General features: G+C 48.6%; 1 protein-coding gene across 4 annotated transcripts in view; it reads left to right on the forward strand.

Annotated features, from left to right (window-relative positions):
• Positions 1 to 14,494: 14,494 nt before the first annotated feature.
• Positions 14,495 to 23,342, forward strand: part of PPP4R4 (protein phosphatase 4 regulatory subunit 4) — a 128,119-nt gene continuing 119,271 nt past the window's right edge. Inside the window, exons 1-2 of one of the 4 annotated variants that reach the window (XM_069737275.1) lie at positions 14,495 to 14,921; positions 18,073 to 18,146. In XM_069737275.1, coding sequence (XP_069593376.1) covers positions 14,841 to 14,921; positions 18,073 to 18,146 — 155 coding nt within the window. In that variant the 5' untranslated portion in view covers positions 14,495 to 14,840. The remainder of the gene's footprint in view (positions 14,922 to 18,072; positions 18,147 to 23,342) is intronic. The other 3 variants (XM_069737293.1, XM_069737283.1, XM_069737267.1) reach the window with 3 other exon arrangements.

Here is a 23,342-nt window from a genome sequence, read left to right on the forward strand (position 1 = left end):
CTTTACCTATTTATATGTAAAGGATACATAGCGGACAACCACCACAGACTGGGATATACAGGGCCTGACCCGTAATAAATAACTAGAGTGGTGACATGAGGGAGTAAAGTGTAAGTCATGATCAGGACAATTATATTTAAAAGTGAAAAAAACAATGTTAGTAATAAATTCTTGCCATGGATTCCAGAAAATAAGACCAGTTATCAAATAACTAACATACCAGGGGGGGAGGGAAAAACTCCAAAAGATAACCAAAAGGTCTATACAAATGCTTTATTGTGCAGGGCACAAAGGTGGTGACAGCAACAGATCATCACCAAACATAGTAAAAACAGGGGCACTGGGAGCCCACACGTGCCATAAAAGTATAAACAGTGTAACAATTATATACATTACCGGGCGAGAAATGCATAACAGCGTCTATACAGTGCACCTATGTACATGTCATGTAGAGTTACATACAAATAGATATCGTCCCAGCTCCATTAAAAGAGCCTGGACACATCTGAAGACACAGTCAGCATATACAATACATATCGGAAAAATGGTCAATACATCACCCAGAATGTAGCAGCAAGTGCAGGCAGGTAGGGGATCCCAGCGCCCGCCCCAACGTGCGTTTCGGGAAACCTTCGTCAGGAGGCACCAATATGTATATCTATTCGTGAGGTCTGAAAACATGTGACCCATGTGTGTGCTGTGAGGACACATGACATGTGTGAGGCGTGAGGACACGTGACCTGTATTTATGGCATGAGGACACGTGACCTGTATTTGTGGTGCGAGGACACGTAACCGTATTTGTAATGTGAGTAAACATGACCTGTATTTGTGGTGTGAGGACTTGTGACCCGTTTTTGTGGTGTGAGGACATGTGACCCGTATTCGTGGTGTGAGGACACATGACCCGTATTTGTGGTGTGAGGACTCGTGGCCCGTATTTATGGCATGACGCCACGTGACCTGTATTTGTGGTGTGAGGACACGTAACTGTATTTGTAATTTGAGGGCACATGACCTGTATGTGTGTTGTGAGGACACGTGACCCGTATTTGTGGTCTGAGGACTCGTGACCTGTATTTCTGGTGAGGACACGTGACCTGTATTTGTGGTGTGAGGATTTGTGACCCATTTTTGTGGTGTGAGGACACGTGACCCTTATTTGTGGTGTGAGGAGACATGACCTGTATTTGTGGTGTGAGGACATGACCTGTATTTGTGGTGTGAGGACACGTGACCCCTGAGGAAGGAAAGTATTCGAAACGATTGTTGGGGTGTGTGGACGGCCCCGTTACATCCTCACATCACAGTGCTGTGGTATGTAATCTCTATGCAAATGTTTGTGCTTACTGGGATTGTTGGGGAATTTCCCTGTAGATCCTCATGTGTGTAATATGCTGTTGCCAATTTTGGTATATTTTTGTATCATCAGCATGAGGATTCCCGGTTGTAGTCTGATTCACTTGATTTATACATATAAGTAATATATGATTTACTTTTTACATCTGACTACTGCGATATTAGTTCCATCATACACAGCATTAATACATCTGATGTGGGGGTTTCACGTGCCCGTCCACATTAGCCTGTTTTTTGTACTCTTTGGCAATGGTTGTCGTTCCCTTGCGCTATTTTCTTTATCCTGTGTCTATATTGTCCTTTGTATTTTTTTCCAATGAAGTAATTTTGGTATATATTTATATACGGACTCTTTTGGTCGTTTGTTCTGGCCTTTGGCCACTTCCTTTTCCATATTTGTAGAGTTAGAAAGATAAGCGCGTGCACAGCCGTATATAAGGTGCCAGAGTAGGTTCCAATACCATGAAGTGTAGCAAAAAACTCGGCACTCAAACTTAGCTTTATAAGTGGTTTAATTGTATCCACGCTTAGTAGCAAAAAAAGTTTCGGTCCTACTAGCCGGACCTTCATCAGTCACAGCGGTAAGTTGTGAGTAAAAACAGATGGTCCCACAGGATTGTGGATTCTCAATAAAGTCGTAGCAGACGGTGGACGCAGTCGGTGTCTCAGGAGTGTAGCCGAATCCGGCAGATAACCTGAAGGGGACACGGCATCCACCGCAAGTCCATGCGACTGGATGCCGCGTCCCCTTCAGACCAGACACGCAAGCTCTAGATCTTCTAAGGCTATCTGCCGGATTCAGCTACACTCCACCTTCTGCTACGACTTTACTGAGAACCCACAATCCTGTGGGTCCATCTGTTTTTATCCACAACTTACCGCTGTGACTGATGACGGTCCGGCTAAGGCTACGTTCACATTTGCGGTGTTGGGCGCAGCGTCGGCGACGCAACCAACAACGCATGTACACAATGCAGCGTTTTGCGACGCATGCGTTGTCATAAGATCGTACAGAGCAGGAATTTTGGCGCAGGAAAAACGCTGCAAGTAGCGTTTTCTGCGCCCTCTCTGTGCGTCAATATGACGCATGCGTTGCAAAACGCAATACAACGCATACCGACACATGTCCATGCGCCCCCATGTTAAAGATAGGGGCGCATGACGCATGCGTCGGTATGCGTCGCTGACGCTGCGCCCAACACCGCAAATGTGAACGTAGCCTAATAGGACCGAAACGTTTTTTTGCTACTAAGCGTGGATACAATTAAACCACTTATAAAGCTAAGTTCGAGTGCCGAGTTTTTTGCTACACCATATTTGTAGAGGATATGTGATCCGTATTTGTGGTGTCAGGATGCGTGACCATTTTTGTGGTGTAAGGACATGTGACTCGCTGTCTTTGTGGTATGAGGACAAGTGACCCATATTTGTAGCGTGAGGACACGTGACCTGTATTTGTGGTGTGAGGGCACATGACCTGAATTTGTGGTGTGAGGTCACGTGATCCGTATTTGTGGTGTGGGGACCCATGACCAGTATTTGTGGAGTGAGGACACGTGACCCATATTTGAAGCATGAGGACACGTGACCTGTATTTGTGGTGTGAGGGCAGGTGACCTGAATTTGTGGTGAGGTCACATGATCCGTATTTGTGGTGTGAGGTCACGTGATCCGTATTTGTGGTGTGGGGACCCATGACCAGTATTTGTGGAGTGAGAACACGTGACCCATATTTGTGGTGTGAGGACTCGTGACCCGTATTTGTGGTGTGAGGACACATGACCTGTATTTGTGGTTTGAGGACACGTGATCCATATTTGTGGTGTGAGGACACATGACCTGAATTTGTGTAGTGAGGACTCGTGACCCGTATTTGTGGTGTGAGGACTTGTGACCCGTATTTGTGGTGTGAGGACTTGTGACCCGTGTTTGTGGTGTGAGGACATGACTTGTATTTGTGGTGTGAGGACACGTGACCCATATTTGTAGAGGACATGTGATCCGTATCTGTGGTGTCAGGATACGTGACCATTTTTGTGGTGTAAGGACATGTGACTCGCTGTCTTTGTGGTATGAGGACAAGTGACCCATATTTGTAGCGTGAGGACACGTGACCTGTATTTGTGGTGTGAGGGCACATGACCTGAATTTGTGGTGTGAGGGCACGTGATCTGTATTTGTGGTGTGGGGACCCATGACCAGTATTTGTGGAGTGAGGACACGTGACTCATTTGTGGTGTGAGGACTCGTGACCTGTATTTGTGGTGTGAGGACTCGTGACCCTTGTGGTGTGAGGACACGTGACCTGAATTTGTGGAGTGAGGACTCGTGACCCGTATTTGTGGTGTGAGGACACATGACCCATATTTGTGGTGTGAGGACACATGACCCGTATTTGTAGTGAGGACACAAGACCCGTATTTGTGGTGTAAAGACACATGACCCATATTTGTGGTGTAAGGACTCGTGACCCGTATTTGTGGTGTGAGGACACGACCTGTATTTGTGATATGAGGACTCGTGACCCGAATTTGTGAAGTGAGGACACATGACTGTATTTGTGGTGTGAGGACACATGACCCGTATTTGTGGTGTAAGGACTCGTGACCCGTATTTGTGGTGTAAGGACTCGTGCCCCATATTTGTGGTGTGAGGACTCGTGACCCGAATTTGTAAAGTGAGGACATGTGACTGTATTTGTGGTGGGAGGACACATGCCCCGTATTTGTGGTGTGAGGACACGTGACTGTATTTGTGGTGTGAGAACACATGCCCCGTATTTGTGGTATAAGGACTCGTGACCCGTATTTGTGGTGTGAGGACACGTGACCCCTATTTGTGGTGTGAGGACACATGACCCGTATTTGTGGTGTAAGGACTCATGCCCTGTATTTGTGGTGTAAGGACTCGTGACCCAGTAGCGTAGCTACCAGGGGGCAGAGGGTGCAGACGCCCCGGTGCTCTGAGGGGGCCCACTCGGAGCTACACTACTGTAACTGTATCGGCACGCGCAGTTACATGCTGTGGCAGAGCAGGGAGAATCAATCTCCCTGCTCTGCCGCCCGGTCGCTATGTTGCCCCTGAGCAGGCGGGGGGGCCCGGTGCCAGCTGAGGGCCCCCCGGTGTCATCGGAAGATCAGCTGTACTGGTATTTAGCCGATACAGCTGATCGCATTGATAGGAGAAGAAGCGCTGCGGTCATTCTCCCATCATCCCCTTGTCAGTGTCGGCGTCTGACGATGACGTCACTGCCCGGCGCCCGCTGTCAGGACATCAGCGTGAGCAGCGCAGGAACCAGGAAGAGAGGTGACTATTTATTTTTTTATGGGTGCTGCTGCCTTATTATAAGGTCTACCTATGGGGGCTGCCTTATTACAGGGTCTGCCTATGGGGATCTGCCGCCTTATTACAGGGTCTGCCTATGGGGGGCTGCCTTATTACAGGGTCTGACTATAGGGGTGCTGCCTTATTACAGGGTCTGACTATAGTGGTGCTGCCTCATTACACGGTCTGCCTATAGGGGTGCTGCCTTATTACAGGGTCTGACTATGGGGGCTGCGTTATTACAGGGTCTGCCTATAGGGGTGCTGCCTTATTACAGGGTCTGAGTATAGGGGTGCTGCCTTATTACAGGGTCTGACTATGGGGGTGCAGCCTTATTACAGGGTCTGCCTATAGGGGTGCTGCCTTATTACAGGATCTGACTATGGGGGCTGCCTTATTACAGAGTCTGACTATGGGGGTGCTGCATTATTACAGGGTCTGCTGCCTTATCACAGGGTCTGCCTATGGGGGTACTGCCTTATCACAGGGTGTGACTATGGGGGCTGCTTTATTACAGTATGTTACCCCAGTATTGGGGTATCAGGTGCAGTAATAGGGATACATACGGCAGTAGCGGCTCAGTATTGGGGTATCAGGGGCAGTAATAGGGACACATACAGCAGCAGCGCCTCAGTATTGGGGTATCAGGGGCAGTAATAGGGACACATACGGCAGCAGCGGATCAGTATTGGGGTATCAGGGGCAGTAATAGGGACACATACGGCAGCAGCGGCTCAGTATTGGGGTATCAGGTGCAGTAATAGGGACACATACGGCAGCAGCGGCTCAGTATTGGGATATCAGGTGCAGTAATAGGGACACATACGGCAGCAGTGGCTCAGTATTGGGGTATCAGGGGCAGTAATAGGGACACATACAGCGGCAGCGGCTCAGTATTGGGATATCAGCAGGATGAGGAGTTTGTGCAGGTTGGGAATAGATGGTGATGGGGCTGGAATATGAGAAGTGAAATATGTCTTTGTTGTATTCTCTGCAGACGAGTCCTGGCTGGAAGATCTTGTCATGTCGGTCTGGGCCTGATGGAAAAGATGGGAAAAATGAACCATTCAATCAGAAAGAACGTCAGTGGTAAGTCATTACCTGTAACTGTGCAGTGATCTCTTATATGTTCTGTAGGACTGGTATCTACCACTGACGATATGGTGGTAATATCCATGTTGGTCTTTATATAGAGACTAGATGGTAGCCCAATTCTAACACATCGGGTATTCTAGAATATGTATGTAGTTTATTTATGAAGATTTTAGAATAATACATTGAATACACAGGATTCGGCCTGTCGCTGATTGTTCGCGGCCGGCCACGTAGTATATAGCACAGCCACGTAGTATATAACAGCCCACGTAGTAAATAGCACAGCCACGTAGTATATTGCACAGCCACGTAGTATATAGCACAGCCCACGGAGTATATAGCACAGCCCACGGAGTATATAGCACATCCCACGGAGTATATAGCACACCCCACGCAGTATATAGCACAGCCCATGTAGTATATTGCACAGCCCACGTAGTATATTGCACAGCCCGCGCAGTACCACGCACGCAGTATATAACACAGGCCACATAGTGTATAACACAGGCCACGTAGTGTATAACACAGGTCACGTAGTATATTGCACAGCCCATGCAGTATATTGAACAGCCCGCGCAGTATATTGCACAGCCCGCGCAGTATATTGCCCAGCCCGCGTAGTATATTGCACAACCCGCGTAGTATATTGCACAGCCCGCGTAGTATATTGCACAGCCCGCGTAGTATATTGCCCAGCCCGCGCAGTACATTGCCCAGCCCGCGCAGTACATTGCACAGCCCACGTAGTACATTGCACAGCCCGTGTAGTACATTGAACAGCCGCGTAGTATATTGCCCAGCCCTCGTAGTATATTGCACAGCCCGCGTAGTATATTGCACAGCCCGCGCAGTACCACGCACGCAGTATATAACACAGGCCACGCAGTATATAACACAGGCCACGTAGTGTATAACACAGGCCACGTAGTGTATAACACAGGCCACGTAGTATATTGCACAGCCCGCGCAGTACCACGCAAGCAGTATATAACACAGGCCACGTAGTATATAACACAGGCCATGTAGTGTATAACACAGGCCGCATAGTATATAGCACAGGCCACGTAGTATGTTGCACAGCCCACGCAGTATATTGCACAGCCCGCGCAGTATATTGCACAGCCCGCGCAGTATATTGCCCAGCCCGCGCAGTATATTGCCCAGCCCGCGTAGTATATTGCACAGCCCGCGTAGTATTGCACAGCCCGCGTAGTATATTGCCCAGCCCGCGTAGTATATTGCCCAGCCTGCGCAGTACATTACACAGCCCGCGTAGTACATTGCACAGCCCGCGTAGTACATTGCACAGCCCACGTAGTATATTGCCCAGCCCACGTAGTATATTGCACAGCCCACGTAGTATATTGCCCAGTCCACGTAGTATATTGCACAGCCCACGTAATATATTGCACAGCCCACGTAGTATATAGCAATGTGGGCATCATATCCCTGTTAAAAAAAATAATTAAAATAAAAAATAGTTATATACTCACCCTCCGTTGTCCCCCCGGATCCAAGCGAAGCAGTTACCGACGTTCCTCGTGCGCTCCGGTCTCCAGAGTGCATTGCGGTCTCGCGAGATTATGACGTAGCGGTCTCGCAAGACCGATACGTCATCATCTCGCGAGATCGCAATGCATGGAGCGGTCACTCGGGCGTCGCGAGGAGCGGGAAAGGCCTGTTCCTGATCCGGGGGCTGACGGACGGTGAGTATATAACGATTTTTTATTTCTTATTTTTAACATTAGATCTTTTTACTATTGATGCTGCATAGGCCGCCTCAATAGTAAAAAGTTGGTCACACAGGATTAATAGCAGCGTTAATGGAGTGCGTTACACCGCGGTCTATTAGCGCTGCCATTAACCCTGTGTGAGCGCTGACTGGAGGGGAGTATGGAGCGGGCACTGACTGCAGGAAGGAGCGGCCATGTTGCCGCCGGACTGTGCCCGTTGCTTATTGGTCGTGAGCGTTTTGCCATGACCAATCAGCGACTTGGATTTCCATGACAGACAGAGGCTGCGACCAATGAATATCCGTGACAGAAAGACAGACAGAAAGACAGACAGATGGAAGTGACCCTTAGACAATTATATAGAGATTATCTTCAGTAACAGCGCTGTCATCTGCTGAGGTCCTTCTCCAGTAGTAGGGCACGTCACCGAGTTGTAATCAAGGTTACCTGGCTAGGGGCCGACTCAGAAGTTTCCCCCCCTGAACCAAAACCCTAGCTACGCCTCTGTCGTGACCTATAAGGATATGTGCACACATTGCAGATTCCAATGCGGATTTTTCCGTGCGGATTCTGCAGAATCCACAGGTAAAATGACCTGCGTTTTACATGCGGGTTTTCTGTGGATTTTGTGCGGATTTCCCCTGCGTTTTACACCTGCGAATTCCTATAATGGAATACATGTAAAAACGCTGCGGAATCCGCACAAAGAATTGACATGCTGTGGAAAATAAACCGCAGCGTTTCTGCGCAGAATTTTCTGCAGCATGTGCACTGCGGATTTTGTTTTCCATAGGTTTCCATGGTACTGTACAACGCATGGAAAACTGCTGCGAATCCGCAGCCAAATCCACAACGTGTGCACATACCCTCAGGGTATGTTTCCACGTTCAGGAAACGCTGCGTTTTTGACGCTGCGTTGAGCCGCAGCGGCAAAAACGCAGCGTCCAGATGTTACAGCATAGTGGAGGGGATTTCATGAAATCCCGTCTCCACTATGCATTAAAAGATGCATGCTAATCCAAACTCAGTCTGACCTAACAAAACAGCCGAAACAAAGCGATCCAGAATAGAAAAGTTAAATTAAAGCTTTATTATGAACAACTTATATCACATGCATGAATGCCCAAGCACCCTAACAGAATGGGAAGCTGAATGATATATAGGCGATAACTACCTGCGTCCCACCTCACCCCAACGTGCGTTTTGCAACCAGCTTCTTCCGGGGGGGGAAAGCTGGTTGTGAAACGCGCGTTGGGGTGAGGTGGGACGCTGTGTCGCAGGTAGTTATCGCCTTTATCTGTTGTTTATATTTGTACTATATGTATGCTGCAGCAGCTGAGGATGTACAGGACGGATTTAAGGGATACATATTAACTACCCTGCATTACGGACTACTGAGCTTGATATAAATCATTCAGCTTCCCATTTTGTGAGGGTGCTTGGGCATTCATGCATGTGATATAAGTTGTTCATAATAAAGCTTTAATTTATTTTTCTATTCTGGATCGCTTTGTTTCGGCTGTTTTGTTGGGTCAGACCGAGTTTGGATTAGTATGCATTGAGAAGTGCCAGTCATTATATTTGGTCATTTGGTGATTAGATTAACCCCTTTCTGCCATTAGACGTACTATTGCGTCCATGTGGGGTGGGCTTTACTTCCCAAGGACGCAATAGTACGTCATATGCGATCGGCAGCGCTCACGGGGGGAGCGCCGCCGATCGCGGCCGGGTGTCAGCTGTTTATCGCAGCTGACATCCGGCACTATGTGCCAGGAGCGGTCACGGACCGCCCCCGGCACATTAACCCCCGGCACACCGCGATCAAAGATGATCGCGATGTGCCGGCGGTACAGGGAAGCACCGCGCAGGGAGGGGGCTCCCTGCGGGCTTCCCTGAGCCCCCCGCAGCAACGCGATGTGATCGCGTTGCTGCGAGGGTCTCACCTCCCTCCCTGCTCCCTCCAGCCCCGGATCCAAGATGGCCGCGGATCCTGCAGGGAGGGAGGTGGCTTCACAGAGCCTGCTCAGAGCAGGCACTGTGAAGGCTGCAGCGCTGCATGTCAGATCAGTGATCTGACAGAGTGCTGTGCAAACTGTCAGATCACTGATCTGTGATGTCCCCCCCTGGGACAAAGTAAAAAAGTAAAAAAAAAAAATTTCAAATGTGTAAAAAAAAATAAAAAAAAATATTCCAAAATAATGAAAAAAAAAAAAATATTATTCCCATAAATACATTTCTTTATCTAAATAAAAAAAAAAAACAATAAAAGTACACATATTTAGTATCGCCGCGTCCGTAACGGCCCGACCTATAAAACTGGCCCACTAGTTAACCCCTTCAGTAAACACCGTAAGAAAAAAAAAAAAAAAACGAGGCAAAAAACAATGCTTTATTATCATACCGCCGAACAAAAAGTGGAATAACACGCGATCAAAAAGACAGATATAACTAACCATGGTACCGCTGAAAACGTCATCTTGTCCCGCAAAAAACGAGCCGCCATACAGCATCATCAGCAAAAAAATAAAAAAGTTATAGTCCTGAGAATAAAGTGATGCAAAAATAATTATTTTTTCTATAAAATAGTTTTTATCGTATAAAAGCGCCAAAACATAAAAAAATTATATAAATGAGGTATCGCTGTAATCGTACTGACCCGAAGAATAAAACTGCTTCATCAATTTTACCAAACGCGGAACGGTATAAACGCCTCCCCCAAAAGAAATTCATGAATAGCTGGTTTTTGGTCATTCTGCCTCACAAAAATCGGAATAAAAAGCGATCAAAAAATGTCACGTGCCCGAAAATGTTACCAATAAAAACATCAACTCGTCCCGCAAAAAACAAGACCTCACATGACTCTGTGGACCAAAATATAGAAAAATTATAGCTCTCAAAATGTGGTAACGCAAAAAATATTTTTTGCAATAAAAAGCGTCTTTCAGTGTGTGACGGCTGCCAATCATAAAAATCCGCTAAAAAACCCGCTGTAAAAGTAAATCAAACCCCCCTTCATCACCCCCTTAGTTAGGGAAAAATTTAAAAAATGTATTTATTTCCATTTTCCCATTAAGGCTAGGGTTAGAGTTAGGGCTAGGGTTAGGGCTAGGGCTAGGGTTAGGGCTAGGGTTAGGGCTAGGGTTAGGTTTAGGGTTAGGGTTAGGGCTAGGGTTAGGGTTAGGGCTAGGGTTAGGGCTAGGGTTAGGGCTAGGGCTAGGGTTAGGGCTAGGGTTAGGGCTAGGGTTAGGGCTAGGGTTAGGGCTAGGGCTACAGTTTGGGTTGGGGCTAAAGTTACAGTTAGGGTTTAGATTACATTTACGGTTGGGAATAGGGTTGGGATTAGGGTTAGGGGTGTGTCAGGGTTAGAGGTGTGGTTAGGGTTACTGTTGGGATTAGGGTTAGGGATGTGTTTGGATTAGGGTTTCAGTTATAATTGGGGGGTTTCCACTGTTTAGGCACATCAGGGGCTCTCCAAACGTGACATGGCGTCCGATCTCAATTCCAGCCAATTCTGCGTTGAAAAAGTAAAACAGTGCTTCTTCCCTTCCGAGCTCTCCCGTGTGCCCAAACAGGGGTTTACCCCAACATATGGGGTATCAGCGTACTCAGGACAAATAGGACAACAACTTTTGGGGTCCAATTTCTCCTGTTACCCTTGGGAAAATACAAAATTTGGGGCTAAAACATATTTTTTGTGGGAAAAAAAAAGATTTTTTATTTTCACGGCTCTGCGTTATAAACTGTAGTGAAACACTTGGGGGTTCAAAGTTCTCACAACACATCTAGATTAGTTCACCTGGGGGGTCTAGTTTCCAATATGGGGTCACTTGTGGGGGGTTTCTACTGTTTAGGTACATTAGGGGTTCTGCAAACGCAATGTGACGTCTGCAGACCATTCCATCTAAGTCTGCATTCCAAATGGCGCTCCTTCCCTTCCGAGCTCTGCCATGCGCTCAAACGGTGGTTTCCCCCAACATACGGGGTATCAGCGTACTCAGGACAAATTGGACAACAACTTTTGGGGTCGAATTTCTCCTCTTATCCTCGGGAAAATACAAAACTGGGGGCTAAAAAATAATTTTGGGGGGAAAGATTTTTTTTTTTAATTTTCACGGCTCTGCGTTACAAACTGTAGTGAAACACTTGGGGGTTCAAAGCTATCACAACACATCTAGATGAGTTCCTTAGGGGGTCTAGTTTCCAAAATGGTGTCACTTGTGGGAGGTTTCTACTGTTTAGGTACATTAGGGGCTCTGCAAATGCAATGTGACACCTGCAGACCATTCCATCTAAGTCCTCATTCCAAATGGAGCTCCTTCCCTTCCGAGCCCTCCCATGCGCCCAAACAGTGGTTCCCCCCCACATATGGGGTATCAGCGCACTCAGGACAAATTGGACAACAAATTGTGGGGTCGAATTTCTCCTGTTACCCTCGGGAAAATACAAAACTGGGGGCTAAAAAATAATTTTTGTGGGAAAAAATTTTTGTTTTATTTTTACGGCTCTCCATTATAAACTTCGGTGAAGCCCTTGGTGGGTCAAAGCGCTCAGCACACATCTAGATAAGTTCCTAAGGGGGTCTACTTTCCAAAATGGTGTCACTTGTGGGGGGTTTCTACTGTTTAGGTACATTAGGGGCTCTGCAAACGCAATGTGACACCTGCAGACCATTCCATCTAAGTCTGCATTCAAATGGCACTCCTTCCCTTCTGAGCCCTCCCATGTGCCCAAACAGTGGTTCCCCCCACATATGGTGTATCATCGCACTCAGGACAAATTGGGCAACAAATTTTGGGGTCCAATTTCTCCTGTTACCCTCAGGAAAATACAAAACTGGGGGCTAAAAAAATAATTTTTGTGGGAAAAAAATTTTGTTTTATTTTTACGGCTCTGCATTATAAACTTCTGTGAAGCACTTGGTGGGTCAAAGTGCTCACCACACCTCTAGATAAGTTCCTTAGGGGGTCTACTTTCCAAAATGGTGTCATTTGTGGGGGGTTTCAATGTTTAGGCACATCAGTGGCTCTTCAAACGCAACATGGCGTCCCATCTCAATTCCTGTCAATTTTGCTTTGAAAAGTCAAACGGCGCTCATTCCCTTCCGAGCTCTCCCATCCACCCAAACAGTGGTTTACCCCCACATATGGGGTATCAGCGTACTCAGGACAAATTGTACAACAACTTTTGGGGTCCAATTTCTTCTCTTACCCTTGGGAAAATAAAAAATTGGGGGCAAAAAGATCATATTTTTTCACAAAAATTATTTTTTATTTTTACGGTTCTACATTATAAACTTCTGTGAAGCACTTGGTGGGTCAAAGTGCTCACCACACCTCTAGATAAGTTCCTTAGGGGGTCTACTTTCCAAAATGGTGTCACTTGTGGGGGGTTTCAATGTTTAGGCACATCAGTGGCTCTTCAAACGCAACATGAGGTCCCATCTCAATTCCTGTCAATTTTGCATTGAAAAGTCAAACGGCGCTCCTTCCCTTCCGAGCTCTCCCATCCGCCCAAACAGTGGTTTACCCCCACATATGGGCTATCAGTGTACTCAGGACAAATTGTACAACAACTTTTGGGGTCCAATTTCTTCTCTTACCCTTGGGAAAATAAAAAATTGGGGGCGAAAAGATAATTTTTGTGAAAAAATATGATTTTTTATTTTTACGGTTCTACATTATAAACTTCTGTGAAGCACTTGGTGGGTCAAAGTGCTCACCACACCTCTAGATAAGTTCCTTAGGGGGTCTACTTTCCAAAATGGTGTCACTTGTGGGGGGTTTCAATGTTTAGCCACATCAGGGGCTCTCCAAACGAAACATGGCGTCCCATCTCAATTCCAGTCAATTTTGCATTGAAAGTCAAATGGCACTCCTTCGCTTCCGAGCTCTGCCATGCGCCCAAACAGTGGTTTACCCCCACATGTGGGGTATTGGCATACTCAGGACAAATTGTACAACAATGTTTGGGGTCCATTTTCTCCTGTTACCCTTGGTAAAATAAAACAAATTGGAGCTGAATTAAATTTTTTGTGAAAAAAAGTTAAATGTTCATTTTTATTTAAACATTCAAAAAATTCCTGTGAAGCACCAGAAGGGTTAATAAACTTCTTGAATATGGTCTTGAGCACCTTGAGGGGTGTAGTTTTTAGAATGGTGTCACACTTGGGTATTTTCTATCATATAGACCCCTCAAAATGACTTCAAATGAGATGTGGTCCCTAAAATAAAATGGTGTTGTAGAAATGAGAAATTGCTGGTCAACTTTTAACCCTTATAACTCCCTAACAAAAAAAAATTTTGTTTCCAAAATTGTGCTGATGTAAAGTAGACATGTGGGAAATGTTATTTATTAAGTATTTTGTGTGACATATCTCTGTGATTTAATTGCATAAAAATTCAAAGTTGGAAAATTGCGAAATATTCATAATTTTCGCCAAATTTCCATTTTTTTCACAAATAAACGCAGGTACTATCAAATAATTTTTACCATTGTCATGAAGTACAATATGTCACGAGAAAACAATGTCAGAATCACCAGGATCCATTGAAGCGTTCCAGAGTTATAACCTCATAAAGGGACAGTGGTCAGAATTGTAAAAATTGGCCCGGTCATTAACGTGCAAACCACCCTTGGGGGTAAAGGGGTTAAAAGACGCATGCGGCATACCCACGGAAACGGACATGCGGCACGTCTTTTCAGAACGCAGCATGTCCTTACATTGCAGAAACAATGCAAGGACAGCGCAGGTGACCTGCCAGTGACCTCTATTTTACCTGCATAGAATCCTGACCAAATCCTGATGCAATCCTGAACGTGGACGCATAATTGTGGTGTGAGGACACATGACCCGAATTTGTGAAGTGAGGACACGTGACTGTATTTGTGGCGTCAAGACACGTGACCCGAATTTGTGGTGTGTGGTCACATGACCGATTAGTGGCCAGGTCTGGGCAGTGACGTCACAGCGCTCCGTTACTATGGAGACCGGCCGCCGCACTGCTCGCAGCCGCCTCCTCACAGCCCGGACACCGCGCACGTCCTGGAGTCTGTGACACCATGAGCCCCCGGTGTCGGGCAGCCTGCAGCTCCGCCGTGCCCCGTAATCTCCCGCCTCGGTAGAGCTCCGGTGTCAGCGCCCCCGCGGCTCCCAGTACCGGCTGCTCCGCGAGCCCCACTCATCCCCCGGGTCCGGTCCCAGCGTCCCCGGTGATCGCAGACTCCGCCCCGGTCCTCCCCCGCCGCCGCCCCCGCACTCAGGATCTCCGGCTGCCATGTGAAGCTCCGGTGCAGGATGCGGGGAGCAGCGGCCGCCTGATCCGGTCCAGCATGGAGCTCAGCCTGTTCGGGTACATCGAGGACCTGCAGGAGCTGGCGATCATCGAGCGGCCGGTGCGCCGCAGTCTGAAGGTACCGTGACGTCAGCGCCCGCACCCCGACACGTGACGTCACCGGGGCCCCGGAACCCCTGGGAGGGGGCGACACGTCTGTGGTGTGAGGAGAACTGGGAGACCCCCAAAGATGGCACCCACTGATTTCATTACACCCCGATATCACATGAGGGTCCCCATTGCCACTTCCCCCTCATTCCTCATGCATGGGGGTCCACGTATCATCCCCCTTATTCTCCATGTATGGGGGTCCCCATGTATCATCCCCCTTATTCTCCATGTATGGGGGTGCCCACGTATCATCCCCCTTATTCTCCATGTATGGGGGTGCCCACGTATCATCCCCCTTATTCTCCATGTATGGGGGTGCCCACGTATCATCCTCCTTATTCTCCATGTATGGGGGTCCCCACGTATCATCCTCCTTATTCTCCATGTATGGGGGTGCCCACGTATCATCCTCCTTATTCCCCATGTATGGGGGTCCCCACGTATCATCCTCCTTATTCTCCATGTATGGGGGTGCCCACGTATCATCCCCCTTATTCTCCATGTATGGGGGTGCCCACGTATCATCCTCCTTATTCTCCATGTATGGGGGTCCCCACGTATCATCCTCCTTATTCTCCATGTATGGGGGTCCCCACGTATCATCCTCCTTATTCTCCATGTATGGGGGTCCCCACGTATCATCCTCCTTATTCTCCATGTATGGGGGTCCCCACGTATCATCCTCCTTATTCTCCATGTATGGGGGTCCCCACGTATCATCCTCCTTATTCCCCATGTATGGGGGTCCCCACGTATCATCCCCCTTATTCTCCATGTATGGGGGTGCCCACGTATCATCCCCCTTATTCTCCATGTATGGGGGTCCCCACGTATCATCCTCCTTATTCTCCATGTATGGGGGTCCCCACGTATCATCCCCCTTATTCTCCATGTATAGGGGTGCCCACGTATCATCCCCCTTATTCTCCATGTATGGGGGTGCCCACGTATCATCCTCCTTATTCTCCATGTATGGGGGTCCCCACGTATCATCCTCCTTATTCTCCATGTATGGGGGTGCCCACGTATCATCCTCCTTATTCCCCATGTATGGGGGTCCCCACGTATCATCCTCCTTATTCTCCATGTATGGGGGTGCCCACGTATCATCCCCCTTATTCTCCATGTATGGGGGTGCCCACGTATCATCCTCCTTATTCTCCATGTATGGGGGTGCCCACGTATCATCCTCCTTATTCTCCATGTATGGGGGTCCCCACGTATCATCCTCCTTATTCTCCATGTATGGGGGTCCCCACGTATCATCCTCCTTATTCTCCATGTATGGGGGTCCCCACGTATCATCCTCCTTATTCTCCATGTATGGGGGTCCCCACGTATCATCCTCCTTATTCTCCATGTATGGGGGTCCCCACGTATCATCCTCCTTATTCTCCATGTATGGGGGTCCCCACGTATCATCCTCCTTATTCTCCATGTATGGGGGTCCCCACGTATCATCCTCCTTATTCTCCATGTATGGGGGTCCCCACGTATCATCCTCCTTATTCTCCATGTATGGGGGTCCCCACGTATCATCCTCCTTATTCTCCATGTATGGGGGTCCCCACGTATCATCCTCCTTATTCTCCATGTATGGGGGTCCCCACGTATCATCCTCCTTATTCTCCATGTATGGGGGTCCCCACGTATCATCCTCCTTATTCTCCATGTATGGGGGTCCCCACGTATTATCCTCCTTATTCTCCATGTATGGGGGTCCCCACGTATCATCCTCCTTATTCTCCATGTATGGGGGTCCCCACGTATCATCCTCCTTATTCTCCATGTATGGGGGTCCCCACGTATCATCCTCCTTATTCCCCATGTATGGGGGTCCCCACGTATCATCCTCCTTATTCTCCATGTATGGGGGTGCCCACGTATCATCCCCCTTATTCTCCATGTATGGGGGTCCCCATGTATCATCCCCCTTATTCTCCATGTATGGGGGTGCCCACGTATCATCCCCCTTATTCTCCATGTATGGGGGTCCCCACGTATCATCCTCCTTATTCTCCATGTATGGGGGTCCCCATGTATCATCCCCCTTATTCTCCATGTATAGGGGTGCCCACGTATCATCCTCCTTATTCTCCATGTATGGGGGTCCCCACGTATCATCCCCCTTATTCTCCATGTATAGGGGTGCCCACGTATCATCCCCCTTATTCTCCATGTATAGGGGTGCCCACGTATCATCCTCCTTATTCTCCATGTATGGGGGTCCCCACGTATCATCCTCCTTATTCTCCATGTATGGGGGTCCCCACGTATCATCCTCCTTATTCTCCATGTATGGGGGTCCCCACGTATCATCCTCCTTATTCTCCATGTATGGGGGTCCCCACGTATCATCCTCCTTATTCTCCATGTATGGGGGTCCCCACGTATCATCCTCCTTATTCCCCATGTATGGGGGTCCCCACGTATCATCCTCCTTATTCCCCATGTATGGGGGTTCCCACGTATCATCCTCCATGTATGGGGGTCCCCACGTATCATCCCCCATATTGCCAATGTTTGGGAGTCCCCACATATCATCCCCCTTATTCTCCATATATGAGGGTCCACTTGCATCATTCCCCTTATTCCTCTCTCTTCCACTTCTGTCCTCCGTACTCCACTATAATATTGGATTTATTTCTCTCGTCCAATGACTTGTGATGTCATCAGACACTGACATCGTGGCATTTGGGCTATTGAGAGTCCTGTTATTGGGGTCCCAGACCCTAGTGTCGGCCTCAGGTATATCATGACCTCCCCAGATTGGGGGTAACATCTGTCGGCGTTTCTCTATCATTTATATGCAGCCCGGTTGATTTAGGTGGTCTCTGCCTCCGTCATCTGCTGGTCATTGTGGTATGATGTAATCGCCCTCCTCTGACATCATCGCTGTACAGCAGAGAGCTGCCACCTGCTGTCTGATCTGACGTCACATAATGTCAGTGTACGGCCTCTACGGGGCTGCACCCATTACAAGATGTAACCGTACATGAGTGGGGGTGCTTGCCCCGGGGGCTTCGGCTTCTTTATAACCTCCAGTTACATAATATAGTATATCAGGATGCGGGGAGAGGTGATGTCATTTTCACCAACCTGTTGCCATTTTTTTACAGAGTCCTGAAGAGATTGAACGTCTGACGGTGGACGAGGATCTGAATGACATCGAGAGAGCGGTGTACCTGCTCAGGTAGGCGCCCCTCCCCCGCGGTCTCTGCGTCGTCTAAAGCTACCGTCATCGTGATGATTGTTATGTGGATTTATAACGTTCTCATCATGGGATATAATAATGATGTCTGTGCCCTGGTATTGCCACGTCCTCCCCCTCTGTCGGTACCCCATCACCCAGTATATGTGCCCTCTCACTGCAGTCTGTGCACCCCTCCTGCCTAACTTCTTTACCCTTTTAAGTACAGAACCCCCAACTAATGTTTATACCCCCTTGTTATGGCCCTCCATTGTCTGAACCCCTTTTTTTACACCTCCTTTTTTACTGTCCCCCAATGTCTGTACTCTCTTTATTCTGGACCCCCTTATTTACCACTCCCCCAGGGCCTGTTTCCTCTACCTACCGGTATGTGCGCCCTTCTGTGTTTTTCCTGAAGGGGTGACTGCTCTTTGGGGGTTGCATTTGTCCTGGCGTTCAGCACTGTGGAGGGGGGCACATGGCGCTGTGGTTATAATGCACTGACCTGACATACCGGATATAATGTGCCGTATGTGATGTTCCCGGGATAATTTTACTCCCGTGTTGGAGCACTGGGGTTGCTATGGTAACTGTGATGTATGGATGTCACCAGATATGTTTTTGTTAGGCGGGCACCACCTATATAATACTTATATACAAGTGCTTCTCACAAAACTAGAATATCATCAAGAAGTTAAAGGGAATCCGTCACCAGTTTTGGCAGATATAAGATGCGGCCACCGCCTTTCAGGGCTGATGTACAGTATTCTATAATGCTGTAGATGAGCCCCCGATCTGACCTGAAAGATAAGTTTTATTATACTCACCTGCTGGGTGGTCCGATGGGTGTTTGTAAAGAGCAAAGTACTGCAGTGCGCAGGCATCGGGAAAGGTCAGAGAGGCCCCGGCACCTGCGCACTGCAGTACTTTACACTGCCCTCAACAGGACAGACAAAGTACGCCTGCGCTGGAACGCAATGCTGGGGAGCGGCATCGCAAGAAGATGGGAGGCACCGGACCCGGACCTGCAGCACCCATTGGACCGGACTGCCCAGCAGGTGAGTATAATAAAACTTATTTTTCTTATCTTTCAGGTCAGACCGGGGGCTTGTCTACAGCATTATAGAATGCTGTATATCTGCCCTCAAAGGCGGTGGCCGTATCTTATATCGGTCAAAACAGGTTCACTTTAATTTATTTCGGTTCTTCAATTCAAAAAGTGAATCTCATATTATATAGAGTCATTACAGAGTGACCTATTTCACGTGTTTATTTCTGTTAATGTTGATGATTATGGCTTACAGCCAATGAAAACCCAAAAGTCATTATCTCAGTAAATTAGAATACTTTATAACACCAGATTGAAAAAATGATTTTAACATCTGAAATGTTGGCCTACTGAAATGTATGTTCAGTAAATGCACTCAATACTTGGTCGGGCTCCTTTTGCATTAATTACTGCATCAATGCGGTGTGGCATGGAGGCGATCAGCCTGTGGCACTGCTGAGGTGTTATGGAAGCCCAGGTTGCTTTGATAGGAGCCTTCAGCTCATCTGCATTGTTGGGTCTGGTGTCTCTCATCTTCCTCTTGACAATAGTCCATAGATTCTCTGCAGGGTTAAGGTCAGGTGAGTTTGCTGCCAATCAAGCACAGTGATACTGTTGTTTGTAAACCAGGTGTTGGTACTTTTGGCAGTGTGGACCGGGGCCAAGTCCTGCTGGAGAATGAAATGTCCATCTCCAAAAAGCTTACCAGCAGAGTGAAGCGTGAAGTGCTCTAAAATGTCCTGGTAGACTGCTGCACTGACTTTGGTCTTGTAAAACACAGTGGACCTACACCAGCAGATGACATGGATCCCCAAACCATCAGTGATTGTGGAAACTTCACAGTAGACCTCAAGCAGCTTGGATTGTGGCCTCTCTACTCTTCCTCCAGACTCTGGGACCTTGATTTCCAAATGAAATGCAAAATTTACTTTCATCTGAAAACACCTTGGACCACTGAGAACAGTCCAGTTCTTTTTCTCCTTGGCCCAGGTAAGGCGCTTCTGGCGTTGTCTTTTGGTCATGAGTCGCTTGACACAAGGAATGCAACACTTGTAGCCCATGTCCTGGATACGCCTTTCAAGGCTGCAGTTATCCCGGTTTCTTGTACACCTTTTTCTACCACACTTTTTCCTTCCACACAACTTTCCATTAATATACTTGGATACAGCACTCTGTGAACAGCCAGCTTCTTTAGCAATGACCTTTTGTGGCTTACCCTCCTTGTGGAGTGTATCAATGGCTGCCTTCTGGACATCTGTCAAGTCAGCAGTCTTCCCCATGATTGTGGAGCTACTGACACAGACTAAGGGACCTTTTTAAACACTTAGGAAGCCTTTGCAGGTGTTTATTGTTATTTATTCTAATTTACTGAGATTATGACTATTGGGTTTTCATTGGCTGTAAAGCATAATCCTCAACAATGACAGAAATAAACACGTGAAATAGATCACTCTGTTTGTAATGACTCTATATAATATATGCGTTTCACTTTTTTGTATTGAAGAACTGAAATAAATTGACTTTTTGACGATATTCCAATTTTGTGAGAAATACCTGTTTATTCCACTTATATTCCATGTATATACCACCTAGATACCAACGTAAAATCAACTACTACATATCAAGTATAGCATCATTGCAAAAGAAAATAAAAAAGCTATATGTAGACGGTAGTGATCCCCTTACTATATTTAACGTGCAAACATACTTCATACATGACATGTGTGATATCAATGCAAAAGAAAGTCTAAGCTCTTGTGACATGATATAGTGTCTACATGAATAGACTATACCAGCAAGACCAATAAAGTTTTGCGAAGGGTATAGACCACTGTGGAGGGGGCACACAGATAGACATGCCCCCCACACGTATTGCTGCTACCAATTCGGCTCCATCCAGGGTCCGACACTGACCAGGGGGAACAGGGCTGTACATAGAGGAGAGGTCACCACTGATCATGGGGGAACAAGGGCGTATGTAGAAGAGAGGGTCCGACACTGACCATACATGGAACAGGAGCGCAAGTAGAGGTGAGGACCTGACACTGACCATAGGGAACAGGAACGTACATAGAGGAGAGGGTCCGACACTGACCACATTGAACAGGGGTGCACGTAGAGGGGCCACCACTGACCACATGGAACAGGAGCGACCGTAGAGGAGAGGGTCCGACACTGACCACAGGGAACAGTTGTGTATCTAGAGGAGAGGGTCCAACGCTGACCATGGGCAAAAGGTGCGTATGTAGGGCGGGTCCGACACTGACCATGTGGATTAGGTGCGTTTGTAGGGAGGGTCCGACACTGACCACGGGGAACAGGTGCGTATGTAGAGGAGAGAGTCTGACCCCAACCTCAGGGAACAGGTGCGTACGTAGAGGCGGTTCGATACTGACCACAGGGAACAGCGGCTTATGGTACGTAGAGGAGAGGTTCTGACACTGACCATGATCAACAGGGTCATATGTAGAGGAGAGGGGTCATTTCTGACCATGGGGAACAAGTGTGTACGGTAGAGGAGAAGGTCTGTCACTGACTACGGGGACAAGGGATGTTCATAAAGGAGAGGGGCCCCGGAGCAAATGTGAAAGGGGGGACCCAGTGCAGAATTGGTGATGTAGAGCAGTGCTGATTATGAGCTTCCGTAGCATCTGCGTTGTATTATGAGGTTCTGCGGTGGTTGAGCTGTGTTGTGAGGTGCCGTAGGGGTTGAGCTGTGTTGTGAGGTTCTGCGGTGTCTGAGCTGCGTTGTGAGGTGCCGCGGGGGCTGAGCTGCGTTGTGAGGTGCCGCGGGGGCTGAGCTGCGTTGTGAGGTGCCGCGGGGGCTGAGCTGCGTTGTGAGGTGCCGCGGGGGCTGAGCTGCGTTGAAGTGCTGCGGGGGCTGAGCTGCGTTGTGAGGTGCCGCGGGGGCTGAGCTGCTGCGGGGGCTGAGCTGCGTTGTGAGGTGCCGGGGGGGCTGAGCTGCGTTGTGAGGTGCCGGGGGGGCTGAGCTGCGTTGTGAGGTGCCGCGGGGGCTGAGCTGCGTTGTGAGGTACCGCGGGGGCTGAGCTGCGTTGTGAGGTGCCGCGGGGGCTGAGCTGCGTTGTGAGGTGTCGCGGGGGCTGAGCTGCGTTGTGAGGTGCCGCGGGGGCTGAGCTGCGTTGTGAGGTGCCGCGGGGGCTGAGCTGCGTTGTGAGGTGCCGCGGGGGCTGAGCTGCGTTGTGAGGTGCCGCGGGGGCTGAGCTGCGTTGTGAGGTGCCGCGGGGGCTGAGCTGCGTTGTGAGGTGCCGCGGGGGCTGAGCTGTGTTGTGAGGTTTTGCGGGGGCTGGGTTTGGGTATTTGGTGTCTCCCTTCCCCCTCACATGAGCCTCATCATTACAGGGAAGTCGCTGCTCACTCATTAGTGGCCATTGTGCGGCTGTTAGGTGACAGTTGCTGCCGCTGACTAATGCTCCGGAGCAGAACTCCTAATCACACCTCATTGCTCCATGATGGAGTCGTCTCTCTGCCAGGCCCCGGGCCTCTGCTCACAACTGGGGGCAAAGCACATCCCTCAGCCTCCTAAAATCTGAGGCATTTCTCACATTACATCTGTCCCTGGGAAAGCTGGGTGACCGCTGTGGATTCCTTGACCGATCTCGCACATCGCCACACCCCTGTCTGGCAGGGTTGGCTTTGCCCTCGGGGCTTTGGTGGCGGACATACTGGTGGCGGCCATACTGGTGGTCACCCAGCTTTCCCAGTTGCTGATATCTTGGTGAAATGGGAATCTTTAACCCCTTGTTGAGCTCCGCCAGGCCCAGGCTGACTGCTGTGACTTTCCTGCTCATGTCTGTGACATTGTGTTGTCAGCGGTGTGGCGGCCTCACGTAGAGGTCAGCGTGGAGCGTGCCCGTTACCATGGTGACCGCACAGTGTACACACAGTGGCCGGCGCGGCTTCCTCCCGCCCCATTGTTCCCGCACATAATACGTCCGCCGTCGTCAGTGGCCGGAGTCCCCGCACTGTGTGAATGGACGGCTTCCCTGCTATTGTCCCCGTGTCCTCATGTGCCGCCGCTCACACCCCGAGCCGGTGGGACTGAACCCTGTGGGCGTGTGAAGGGTTACTTTCTGGTATCCTCTCTGCTTCATGTCAGTGATTAGGGAAACAGCTGAGGCTCCATTACAGTG

This window comes from Ranitomeya imitator, chromosome 1 (genome assembly GCF_032444005.1).
Source record: "Ranitomeya imitator isolate aRanImi1 chromosome 1, aRanImi1.pri, whole genome shotgun sequence".
Lineage (NCBI taxonomy): Eukaryota > Metazoa > Chordata > Amphibia > Anura > Dendrobatidae > Ranitomeya > Ranitomeya imitator.